The sequence below is a fragment of the Pocillopora damicornis genome, chromosome 10 (genome assembly GCF_964200805.1).
Source record: "Pocillopora damicornis chromosome 10, jaPocDami1.2, whole genome shotgun sequence".
Lineage (NCBI taxonomy): Eukaryota > Metazoa > Cnidaria > Anthozoa > Scleractinia > Pocilloporidae > Pocillopora > Pocillopora damicornis.
The window spans coordinates 21,374,419-21,386,839 of NC_142679.1; the positions used below are offsets into that span (position 1 = coordinate 21,374,419).

General features: G+C 37.3%; 2 protein-coding genes and 1 non-coding gene across 3 annotated transcripts; 2 read left to right on the forward strand and 1 right to left on the reverse strand.

Annotated features, from left to right (window-relative positions):
• Window positions 1–177: 177 nt before the first annotated feature.
• Window positions 178–248, reverse strand: Trnag-gcc (transfer RNA glycine (anticodon GCC)). The gene has a single exon. It is a non-coding gene; the product is annotated as a tRNA-Gly (tRNA).
• Window positions 249–351: 103 nt separating this feature from the next.
• LOC113674604 (zinc transporter ZIP11) lies at window positions 352–5,700 on the forward strand. Its single transcript, XM_027191094.2, has 9 exons — window positions 352–704; window positions 818–856; window positions 1,309–1,476; window positions 1,600–1,885; window positions 2,262–2,331; window positions 2,447–2,545; window positions 2,969–3,032; window positions 3,734–3,828; window positions 4,339–5,700. Exons 1-9 carry the CDS (start codon window positions 597–599, stop codon window positions 4,415–4,417), a joined length of 1,008 nt encoding a protein of 335 aa, XP_027046895.2. The 5' UTR covers window positions 352–596; the 3' UTR covers window positions 4,418–5,700.
• Window positions 5,701–9,760: 4,060 nt separating this feature from the next.
• Window positions 9,761–12,051, forward strand: LOC149039363 (melanopsin-A-like). Its single transcript, XM_089185427.1, has one exon. It carries the CDS (start codon window positions 10,507–10,509, stop codon window positions 11,614–11,616), a length of 1,110 nt encoding a protein of 369 aa, XP_089041553.1. The 5' UTR covers window positions 9,761–10,506; the 3' UTR covers window positions 11,617–12,051.
• Window positions 12,052–12,421: the final 370 nt, after the last annotated feature.

A 12,421-nucleotide genomic window follows, 5' to 3' on the forward strand; every position in this document is an offset into this window, starting at 1 on the left:
CTCAGAATACAAGTATTAAATACCATCATAATCCTATTGTATCACAAGTGTCAGAAAGACAAAAGGACAAACTGACAAATGGACAGGTCAAAGAAGAGTGCTCTATTGAAATGAATAATCAGAAATATTTGTCAGCTTAATACTCGAGAATGTAAAGAAAAAAAAGTTACAGTACCGTGCACTGGCCGGGAATCGAACCCGGGCCTCCCGCGTGGCAGGCGAGAATTCTACCACTGAACCACCAGTGCATGTCTTGAAAATAGTGGGTATTTTTTAGTATCAAAAACCGTTTTAAAAGGGATTTGACACTAACAGGCTTTTATACTGGGTTTGGCTCTGTATTTTATAGCTCAGTTTAGTTCAGTCAGGTTAAACGATCGCACAGTGTCCACCAACATAGAAGTTTAAACTGTTATTCTAGTGACCTCCGCGAAATTCTTCGACCACGTCCTTATCTGACACGTGGACCTTCAAAATTAGCATACATCGACAGTGGTTTATTTCTTATGAACAGCCGCAGTCCAATTTCATTGAAATTTTGAGAGTGCCGGGTCTTCAGTCAAATATCCCCATTTTGGACAGCGAAGTAGTTTCTGATGATCCCAAACTCTAATCCTGTTGTTCAGGCTCTTTTAGGGACGTTGTTTACATGGGGAGTAACAGCTCTTGGATCTGCTCTCGTCTTCGTTTTTAACAGCGGACAGGTAGGATAAGGTTTCTGTGCCCCTCTACATGGCTCGAAGCTGTAACTTTCAGCTGATCTTTCGCATTTATGTCAATCGCGAGCTTAATGATAAATTTATTTTTACTATTTCAGAGAAAGGTTCTCGATGCTAGCCTGGGATTTGCCGCGGGGGTAAGATAGAGATTGTGAAATTACGATATTTTTACCATAATCGTTTTAAATGACGTGTTTATCTTAGATTAACATCAGAACACGTAAACAGATCTCCCAAATTTTAAAATTAAACATATCTCAGCCCTGTTAAATTCTTCTGATATTAGAAATGATGTTATGATATGAGTACATTTATTTTGTTTTGATTCATTAGTCTTGGCCATTGGTTAGATAATAATTGGTGTAATTTCTTTCCAATCATATCTTTTGGTACATCTAAGCACACCTATAAATTGCAGAGGTTAATCAGATTTTAAGAACTTATGATGTGACAATGAAATCGTAGTCACATTCAATAGTTATTTCCAGGGCTCAACGTTTTGAGTTTCACTGCAACCTTCATTTTGGCTATCCCAAGTTTATGTATTTTGTGCATGATATCTCTAATATCCTTGATTGTTTCAATGTAGGTCATGCTAGCAGCTTCATATTGGTCCTTATTAGCCCCAGCCATAGAAATGGCAGAAACTTCAGGAAGTTATGGAGAAGGTGGCAAGTTTGCCTTTGTTCCAGTATCTATAGGGTTCATTCTTGGAGCAGTATTTGTATATGGGGCTGACAAGCTTATGCCACTTCTGGTAATTATATCGCAGTAAATAGATACTTGTATTTTATTGATTTAGTTGTGAACACAACTCTATTTTAGCATCATTCTCCTGTTTGCATCAATTTTTAATTTGCCATAATTTTCTTTTTCTAAGGGTGTGGAATCATCTAATTTTGCTGAGGCCCTAACTGGTGATTTTCAGAATGGTAATGCATGCAAAGAGAAGGAATCAAAGGATAACATCCATCACACAGAAATCTCCATCCACAACTTGTCACACAACAGAGATACATCACAGCTTACACAAAGAAAGAAGGAATATTTACATGATTCTAGTAATAAAGACATTGATCATGAAGGACAGATATCAAAAGAGCAAAAAGCCAGCTGGAGGAGAATTTTATTATTGATCATAGCAATTACTGTTCATAATATTCCAGGTAACATTTTGAAGAGAACACCCAATAATATAATTATAACATAGAGAATTAATGGCCAAGGAGGAAAATCCAGGCATGCAACTCCATAACACAGGATTTTAGTTACCTTTTGGGCAGAAAATTACAAGTATGTAGCGTTTTTTTGATCTAGTGGTACATGTTGCCTTCTCTCAAGGGCAGTCACTTCTGAAAAACTGCAAAAAATGACATTTCTTGACATCACTACAGTACAATCGATTTTTAAAATTGTAAATATGGCAGACAAACTTTGATCATGACACTATTTTCAACTGAAAAGGATGATGATTATTCTTAGGGCAGCTCTAGAGGTGGCCAAAAAGTTTCTTTTGAATGTTGAAATTATACTTTTTTGCAGAGGGTCTGGCTGTTGGAGTAGGGTTTGGTGCCATAGGAAAAACAGCTGCTGCAACCTTTGAAAATGCAAGGTACATAACGATTTTAATTAAACTTTATTATTCAAAATGTAAGTCAATAAGAGGTTCCTCTTAAATTTTCTTCTTTTGGGAACTCAACTACTCGTCTGTTGCATACTATATCCAGGAATTTAGCAATAGGCATTGGAATTCAGAACTTTCCAGAAGGACTGGCTGTTAGTCTCCCACTTCGAGGGGCAGGATTTTCCTCATGGAAGAGCTTTTGGTAAGTGTATGTTTCTGATTATCATCAATTTCTAGCATGACTTTTAGGTACAACTTTAAAGTCTGAACATTTATCGTGGCTGGCTTAAACCTTTAACTCTTACAAATGAATAACACATGTTATATGTAATTTCTTTTTCTTAGCCTATTAGCTAGAGGGAGCCAACTTGAACTGAAACCAAATAATCTGTGGTCTAATTTACATGGAAATATAAATCCAGTCAGTGGGGAGAATTGTTGATAACAAAATCTCTTCCAAATCACAGTTTCATTATTCCAATGCCCACAGCAGTCAGACATGTTAATAACTTTAACAATAATTGTCTCTAATTTCTGTAGCTAAGCATGTTTACATTTGACTATTGAACTTTCCTCACCTGCTTTGCTTTGTCATAAAATAACATTCATTTAATTTTTATTTGAGGTATGGTCAGCTAAGTGGAATGGTAGAACCATTAGCTGGACTTTTTGGTGCTCTTGCAGTTGTGGTGAGTACTGGTGCCATTTTTCAAGAAACTATTAGTATGTATCCAACCATATTTGAGTTGTTTTGCTGACACAGAAAAGTTTCTTTCAGTGAGAGAATAGCTCAAAATAGATAGTTTGCAATGGTGAACAAACCCCAAAACAATAAACTAAAATACAACAGGTTGATTTATGAACAGCAAGACAGAGCAGCTATGGGTAGCCCTGTTTATGTGGTTATAGCTAACATCCACATGGAATAATCTGAGGAACAGGCAATAGCAAATGTTACTTGCAAACCTAAAAACGGAGCAGCTATGGGAAGCCATGTTTCCACAGTTATAGCTAACATCTACATGGAAAAGTTTGAGGAACAGGCAGACGGGGGAAATCGAAATGTTGTGATCAATATCAAAAGTGACTCTGTCATGAGACAAATGAACAAAGTTCATCTCCTTATAAACTAGGAGTTTAAAAGATGGCATTGAAGGGAGACAGAGATTTAAACTGGCAAACCTAGAATATTTTTCCACCAAATTTTTCAAAATGTCTAAACTAGTAACAAATTTGGTTCAGGCCTTGTTCTTTTGTGTCAACATTATCTACATCATGTGCAATGCTACTTAATATAGGGTTTGCAGTTATTGACAGTGCTTTGCTTACATGAAGCAAAAATATTGCTCTCATTTATGTGTAACAGTGTGACTTATTTATTATACTCTAGGTTGCTGAGCCCTTGTTGCCATATGCTTTGGCATTTGCAGCTGGTGCAATGGTGTATGTTGTAGTTGATGATATCATACCAGAGGCCCAGACAAGGTTTGGCAAGAGTGGTTCTTTATATCTTATGTGATACTGAAAAGTTTTTAATTTCCACAAGTACCAGTTCTTTTTGCCTAGAATATATTTCTCACTCTGTAAAAATTGGAAAGTTTATAGTCAGCTCCATACTTTAATTTGCAACTGATTGAAGCTTTGTAGGTTTATGTATTAACTTAACACTACATGAGAGAATTTCTCTAAAAGACTTGTAGAAATACAAGGCTTACTGTAATTTGCAAAACGAAACGGAATGAAAGGTAATGAAATGAAAATCAGTAATTTGCAAAATGGAAAATACTAATGATTTGAAAAATAGAAATTGCAAATTACAGATTTTCATTTTGTTTCTTTCCTTTCATTTCATTTTGTTTTGCAAATGACAGTAAGCCAAATACAACATAACTGTAGCATGATGCAATATGTAAACTGCTAGATAGATGGTGACACCATTCATAAATCATTTAAAAAGAAAGGTTTAATTAATAATTTTTTACTTTTTTTTTGCAGTGGTAATGGACGGTTAGCTTCATGTACAACTATTGTTGGTTTTGTAGTAATGATGTCTCTAGATGTTGGGCTTGGATAAGAATATTCCTTGTGAAACCTACCGTAGTAAAATTAATGTATTTTATTAGTTAACAATCCTGACCATAGAGTAGGCATTTGGAACTGCAGAATGCTTCCTTAATTGTAGTTAAAGTGTTTTGTAGTTTAGAAAAAAAAAACAAAACAAACAACAAACAAAAAAATAGAGAAAATAATCATCAGTGATCAAGTGTTTATCAAGAATTTATTTTTCACATCCATGTTTATCTTAATAGTCCTTATTAAACAGAATAAAGAGCTCCAATCTAAGACAGTCATTTGCGCAAAAGACTTAAAAGAGACATCACATCAAGCTTGCATCCAAGTGATTTTTTGCATATATTAAGTGTGATAAAAGGCTTTTTTTATTCCATCACCTGATAAGTGGCAGGATATTTTGCAGTTTCATTTTGTTGTACTGGTGGTGCAGTATACTTTGCCAAACAAATGCATCAAACTACAATTTTTAGTGACTTGGAGTCTCAGCTCTCTATTGAAAGAAATACAGTCGATTTAATCACACCAACTTTTTACAAACAAAAATTTTTGATAAACAGTTTGTCGTACATGTTGGATGGATAGTTTATAAGATGGGTTGTAATGTTCTATACATTTTCTAGCTTGGGAATAACAAATTTGTGAATGTTAAAGGTGGCTGCAATTTCCAAAAGGCCATTTTACAGTTGTGTTCTTAGTTGCCAAGCCTTTGATTTGGAGTGAGGCTGAAGGTGACCTTGTTGTGATGGAGACAAGTATCTAGTTGGCATGGTAACAAAGTAATAGCCCATTTTTGATATGTTAAAATTCTGACATAGCTCTGAGATAAGGGGGAATGAAACAAAAGAAATAAATTATTTGTCTCTCAACCTCGATGTGATTTCTTGGAAATTACAAACTTGTGAAAGTTAAAGATGGCTGCAGTTTCTAAAAGGCCATTTTACAGTTGTGTACTTAGTTACCAAGCCTTTGCTTTAGAGTGAGGGTGAAGGTAACCTTGCTTGGGGGTGCATAATATTTCTCAAAGCCAAGTTTGAATTTTAATAAATTGAAAATGGCCTATTTACATTTAAAAAGCAGCATTGTTTGTATTATGACAAGGTCACCCTTTGCCTCACTCCTGCTCAAAGGTTTGGCAACCAAGGGTGCAACTTTAAAATGGAAAGCTAAAAACATAACCAAGACATGTGGTGTTGTCACTCAAAAAAAAAGGTTAATGAGTATGTACATTTCTGTGGATTTCCAGTCAGCTTTCTTATTTTGAGTATTGTTATTACCTTTTTGCTTGATAATGTTTGGATCTTATAGGGGGAAGTTTCATGTTCACTTGTAGGAGTGAAAGGGCTAATGCAATGCCATGTTTTTAGTAATTCGTAACCCTTTCTGAAAATATTCCCTTGGCCCGGGTTGTTCAAAGCTGAGTAAAGATAACCCATGGTTAGTGTGAAATTCCATTTCAGGTCTGAATGCAATCCAAATCTTTTTGCCTGCAATTTGATCATTAGATGTTCAAAAGAGAAGAGGGAAAATTGTTCCTAAAGGGCTTTTGAACAAAGGAGTGGAGAAATCTGGATTAAAATTTAACCCTGGGTTAGCGCTAATTGGCTTTCGAACAACTGGGCCCTGGATAAGTACGTATTCCATACATAAAGTATGTTTTGGACTGCGGGCTCAGTAAAGTAAAGTGGACGAACCGGGCCTTCAAACGCCATCCTTTCACTCGCTAAAATGTTGTCACAGAACCACAATGCAATATCCATGATTTTTAGCCCACTTCCCTAGAGGAATGAACTTTCGACTAGTCATTTTTGGCGATGCTGGTTCACGAACGCTTGAACAACATTGGAGAACCAGCTGTTAAAAGTTGGCCTTTTCGAAAGATGGACTCATCTTTGTTCGGCCGGATTTCAGACATTTTACATCAAGTGGAAAGTGCGAGTTACATGAAGAGAGTAGCTTTAGTAGTTATCCTTGTTTTTGTAGCATTTGTATTTAATTTAATAGTTGGGCGTTTTTTAGAGAAAATACGGCGGTTGGTGATGAGAAGGATTCACATTCCGCCCGACAATGAGGACGAAACTGTGTTTGGACTAGATTTAGCCTTTGGACTGGCCAATCTGACCTGCACGGCGTTACTGGCTTGGGAGGTGCATAATATTTCTACATGGATATTGCAGACAGATCATCAATAGCAAACTAGCTAGATCGGCTTTGGCACAAAGCAGATAGCTTTAGGATTACTCGTTCAGCTTCCCTCCATATGATTTAGTCAAAGGAGAGATTCAAAAAGCTTGATTAATCAAGTGACGAGTATTGACAGATTGTATTTTACCCCACTACTCTCAACCCGAAGGCATTTTAAAATTGTTAAATACAGGAGGAACATTATTTTCAAAAGGTCGTTACGGCAAAAACATATATCAATCTCACATTTGTCAGACGCAGACAATGAAATTGCTCTGTGTTTCGTTACCTTGTATTCTAAGACTGCACCCTCTTTCTATTATGAAGAGTCCACCATACTTTTCTTATATCTGCAGCTACGAGGATATTGCGTGAAATATAATGATTTCTCACAAAGAGGTATTGTGGGAAGAAATTCCTTTTTGGTCACTATCAGGACTGAAAGGGTAAGTGTCACGATGTCACGTAATCTTACATGTTATTGACAGTTGTCCTTATTTGGTAACCAAACGCAGGCAAAACAAATTGGCGTGTTAGCTATTTTCATTTACAAACGAAACTTAGGGTAAAGTCCTGTCCCTGTCAACTTTTCCTTTAGGTTAAATGCTTGTGATTCCATATTTATATTACCCGAATTTCCAAAGGAAAAACAAAATGCAATGACTCATGTAATTTAAAGAGGACAATTTTCTCGTCTTTTTAGCGTTGCCGAAGATTCCTTACGATGTCTCCGAGTACCACAAGTTGGTATTCATCCCTTAATTTCAAACAAGACCTCTCACCCAATCGGAAGTCACTCTTTCCATCACAATTTCCTAGTTCAAGGGTTCAAACCAAGGAGGGTTTTGGATGCGTTTGGATGCTCTTCCAGCCTGCATTCATCCACGTGGGGGTAATTTGCAGTATCAACACCTACCTTCCACATATACCTGTTTCTAGATTACCGTAATTTGTTTTTGCATCGTTGAAGTGAAGAATAATTTAACAGCAGCGTGCGACCATCATACCGCAACCCCTTGTCCCGTAACCTGCGTTTTAGACCCGCTAGTCCAAAATGTAATGTACTTTACAATATTTCCATCCGTTACTTAGAATGACGCATTTTACTGTGCCACATCAAACGAGCATCACGACTCACTATACAACGGCTGAAAATGAAACAATAAGACCAGATTTATTTCCTCCCGAGGAAGTAAATTATACTCTTTCAAAGCCGAATTAATTCCGAAAATTTTCTTTTCCGCAAACCATGCATGAAAGCTACCTTGGTTGGCATCGTCACGTAGACCATTTAACTCTTACCGAGCAATTCCGCTTTTTCACTTGAACTCCAAACTTCATTTACCATAATAATACGCGGCAATCATTTTGCGCGATAATTACTTACTTAACAATGCAAATCAGCTTTCATTCTGAAAGCTTTCTGAAAGGTGATAAAAAGAATCACTCTTTAGAGTTGATGGTTCATCAGTTTCGTGTTTCAACCTCATCTTTTGAGAGAAAATGACTGATCTTTATGGCGTTTATTAACTGAAAGGATACAATTTCAGTGGGAGGAAGGATGCAGGTGCAATTTTTTTTCAGAAAAAAGTAAAGATTTGAAAATAATCCAAGATTTACGATTTGCTTTTCTCGGAATTACGAAATAATGAGTTGTTTGGAAATATTTCGATTTGGAATGACAGACATAAAAATCGCGTAGCGAAGGCAAATACCATTTGAAAAGTCAAGTCTTTATCGCAGAAACATGATTGACACAATGTGGTTGGGATAAGTGACAGTTTTCAATTTCCTTGAAAAACTCGACAGCAGGATGTCATGGAAATCTTCTTAGAGACAGAAACAGCTGCCGAGTATTTCGCCTACGGATAGCCTCTTGCAGAAAAATGGACGACCAAACCTTTTGAAACTTTTGTATGTTTCTAACGTCTTTTCTTTAATTGCTTGTAATGGTTAGTTACCCAAAAGTTATCGGAAATTTGGAACTATTTTTGTGACTGAGGAGGGTGTACTGATTGCCTTAATTTAAAAGAGTTCTGAGACGATGGCGTTCATTGCTAAGAGTATGACGGATCAATTTAATGTTATTCTTGATAAAAATTAGAGCCTTCGGTTGAGTGAATTATCTATTATCCTTTTCTAACCCTTGAACCAAAGGAAGGTTGTGATTAACCTGTACGCTCTACCACACTGGTCTACAACAACACATCTCTTCAACCATTCGCTCATATTAAACGCGTAAATATGGATATTTTATCGCGAGGCGAAGAAAAATTTTGGTATTTTATCCTTCCACACGAAGCTTGGGCAATCCGATTCTGAGTCTACCTTTTCGAATCAATGAAAAATTGATTTCATGCGTTTTACAGCCGGATCTGTTTTACCTCGTCAGGAAAAAATAAGTTTGCCAGCTTTTTTAACCACAGGAAGATGGTCAGAATCGTAAAACTGTTACGAGACGCAAATTGGAAAGGTCAAGGTTGTTTTCGTGCAAATTTTTGTTCAAGGTGATTTTTTCGTAAATAATTAAGAGGGGGCAAGTTTGGTTTAGCGTCGGCCTAGCTGGCTTACAGCCACCTTAGTGTGTTTAGTTTTTGTCATATATTTCCTTCCGAGAAAATCCCTCCCGCACAAACACCCACTACATGCATTTTTGTGCCCTTAAAATTCGTCGATACGGTTAAATCTCTGAATTAAATCTCTGAATTTGTTCTTGAAATTGTCTAAGATATAAAAATTGTTGGACCAAAGGTATAGTTTCCATGTCTCTTGCAATATTTCCTCCATGGGTTTTTAACATGAATGGTCTCTTGCCCTAACAGCCAATAAAATTTGCATTTTTCTTTTATACTAAAATCTATTGTAAATGCAGTTTTACGCAAAAAAAAATGGGGACATGTACGTATGTATGTATGTATGAATGTATGTTTTTCGAGCTTTCCCGTGGGGGGAAAATCTAGAAAATTTTTTATATACCTCAGTGAGGAAGAGAAATATCGACAATTTTTGATACGCCCCAAAATAAGCCATAGTTTTTTTTCCTTGCCAAGGCTTAGAGAGGCGAATATCACAAATACTACCGATCCAAACGGAATTCAATATCAGTGGCAGATGTTTATAGATAAGTCTTTTCATTAACCAAGGCGAAAAAGAGACAGGAATTGAACTAATGCAAATGCAAATGTGAACTTCAAGCTTCAAATGAGAAGTGTTGATTCTACTTTGCGTTTAATTTTTTACGATTATTGTCTGTGAGAAAGATTTAAGTACCATTCTGCGTCGATCTGAGGACTGGTCACTTAAAAAAAAAGAGTATTAATCCCCCCTGGAAGGTGAACGAAGTTCACCGTTTGATTTTAAACGCAACTTCATAAAAACATCTGCTGCCACACGATGCATTGATTCGCTATTGTTTGTGTCACTCGGAGAAAGAAAAATTAGCCACTGGGCTTTGTGGGCGAAAACACGTCGCAAGAGGGTTGCTCCGCGATCAAGGGACTTTAAATGCGCGAATAGACGAAAGAACAACTTTCATCTCGACGGGGAAGAGGAACTGTAACAAGTGCTTGGTTCTTGCCGGATCTAAGTCTGTCATCTCGGTGGTAAGACGTTCATAAAGGTAGAGAAATCATTTTCTCTTTAGTGAATTTTCAGAAAGTCAAGATTCATATATCTGTTGCCAGGTCGGCTTTGTTTTTCCAGCGAGAATTGCTCGGTTATCGGTTATAATTAACAATATTTCCAGCTCCTCCTTCACCACATTGCTTTTCAACAGCTATAAAACAAGAAAAAAAGGAGTACAAGGACAACCTGCTGAAACATTCTGCTGAGTTATCGTCCAAGCGGTAACATTTATCAAGATAGTAGTTGTGTTACTGTGGAGACATTTTGACCCAGATACAGCAAATCATGTCGAATTTTAATTCCACGCCACCATTAAATCACACGAGTAACTCTGATAACGACCAAGGAGAATTCCTGGCGCTAAGGATCATTCAAGGGATCGGGATGTGCTTATTTATTCTTACTGGGATTCCCGGGAACTTTTTAGTATGTTATCTGGTTCGGAGAACGCGACGACTTCGAACAGTCACAAATTTGATTATCAGCAATCTAGCCGTTGCGGACCTGGGGATGTGTCTCTTTAACATCCCCGTTTCCTTGGTAACTGTCATTTATAACCGTTGGGTATTGACTGATTTTGTATGCCAGATCGCAGGTTTCACTAACTCGTTATTCCTCTTCGAAGCTTTGTGGTCTCTTGCCTTGGTTAGCATTAGTAGATACTGGTGTATCGTGCAGCCTGGTAAATTCTCCGCCATTTTTACACGCCGCCGAACCTTGGCCATGATCACGGCAACGTGGATCCTGTCGCTTCTCTGTGCCCTGCCACCCTTATTTGATTGGTCTAAATATGTCTTTACAGTCGGTAAATCAACGTGCTATTTCAACCTAAATGAGCACTTCCCGTACACAATTATTTTAGCCATTGTAGTGTTTATTTTGCCTTATATTTTGATTACAGTTCCTTACTACCGGATCTTTCGTTTTATCCGTGGTCACAGCCGAAGAATGAGCATCAACAGTATATCTGCAAGTTTCAGAAAGGCAACCCGTTCTACCTTTCAAGACTTCAAAGTAACAAAATTATTGCTTGTGGTTGTCTGTGTCTTCGTAGCCTGTTGGACCCCACACATTATTGTTAATCTCATGAACGGTTTTGGCATCATTCAATCGATTCCACGAATTTTGAACGCCATGAGCACGTTTTTAACTTTCCTTTCCAGTTCTTGCAACCCGTTTATCTATGGTCTCATGAACAATAAGTTTCGCAAGGGTTTTCGTGCAGTTCTCTGCGCACCTTGCCAAAAATTCGCTAAGCAAAAGGCACCTATGCTAGAAAGGAAAATAAGCGGCGAAACCACCAGGAACTTAAGTTCACGATCAAGAAGTAGTCACAGGAGAGAATGGAGAGTTGTAACAGAGACAAGGAACACAGTTTACGAGTCATGTGTATAATCACAGCTTATTTAAGAACCTTGTTCTTTATTACTCTTAAATTGCTTTCCTTCATGGAAATAGTTTCGTATTAACTGTTCAACTGAAAATGAATTTTCGAAATCGGGTTCATACAAGCAGGTGTCCTTAAACATTGTCAATCAATGAATCACTAATTCTTTTTGACGCAACATCCTTGCTGAAGTTTTGGACTTGCACGTACGGTCAAAGGCTAATTGAACTTTTTTTTTCTCTAAATTGAACAACAATAAAGGACACTGAAAAAGCGGGATAAAGAGAAATCGACCCGGCTCACATAGGCGGTTAATTTGATTTGTTCTTGTAAAAAGAGCTCGATTTAGAGAATCTTTGAACAAGGAGGAATAAGAGGGAAGGTGTTCCAGTAGCACCTACGTTACCTCCGTTTCAAGGAAAATTAATAAACCATGGTTAATAATTACCGGTGGTTAAAAAACTGTTATCATACTCTCAACCAACCAGATCCAAAAATAAAGCCAACTCGACCTGCAGGTCACCCGCCTTTTCCTGTGCTTCAGGAACTTAGCGTGGTTTAATTTCGATATTTACGCTTATTCTGATTAACAACAGTCAATCGAAATGCTCTTCATTTTCGAGTTCTCCACGAATGTTGGATCTACCATACTGATTCGACTTAGCGCCCACGTTCCAGTAAGCGCGTCCTCGAGTTTGGTCTCTGTTGAAAAGCACCCCTATTCTAAAAAAAAGCCCCTATTGAGTAAGCACTCTCTTTTCAATAAGGGCCCCTATTCTGTTTCAGTGCTAGCAATACTAGTGAACATCTACT

Coding starts and splice junctions, on each gene's coding strand:
- LOC149039363 (XM_089185427.1), top strand. CDS start 10,507: ATGTCGAATTTTAATTCCACGCCACCATTAAATCACACGAGTAACTCT.
- LOC113674604 (XM_027191094.2), top strand. CDS start 597: ATGATCCCAAACTCTAATCCTGTTGTTCAGGCTCTTTTAGGGACGTTG. Junction 3,033..3,733: donor TTGGTGCTCTTGCAGTTGTG/GTGAGTACTGGT, acceptor ATTATACTCTAG/GTTGCTGAGCCCTTGTTGCC. Junction 3,829..4,338: donor ATACCAGAGGCCCAGACAAG/GTTTGGCAAGAG, acceptor TTTTTTTTGCAG/TGGTAATGGACGGTTAGCTT.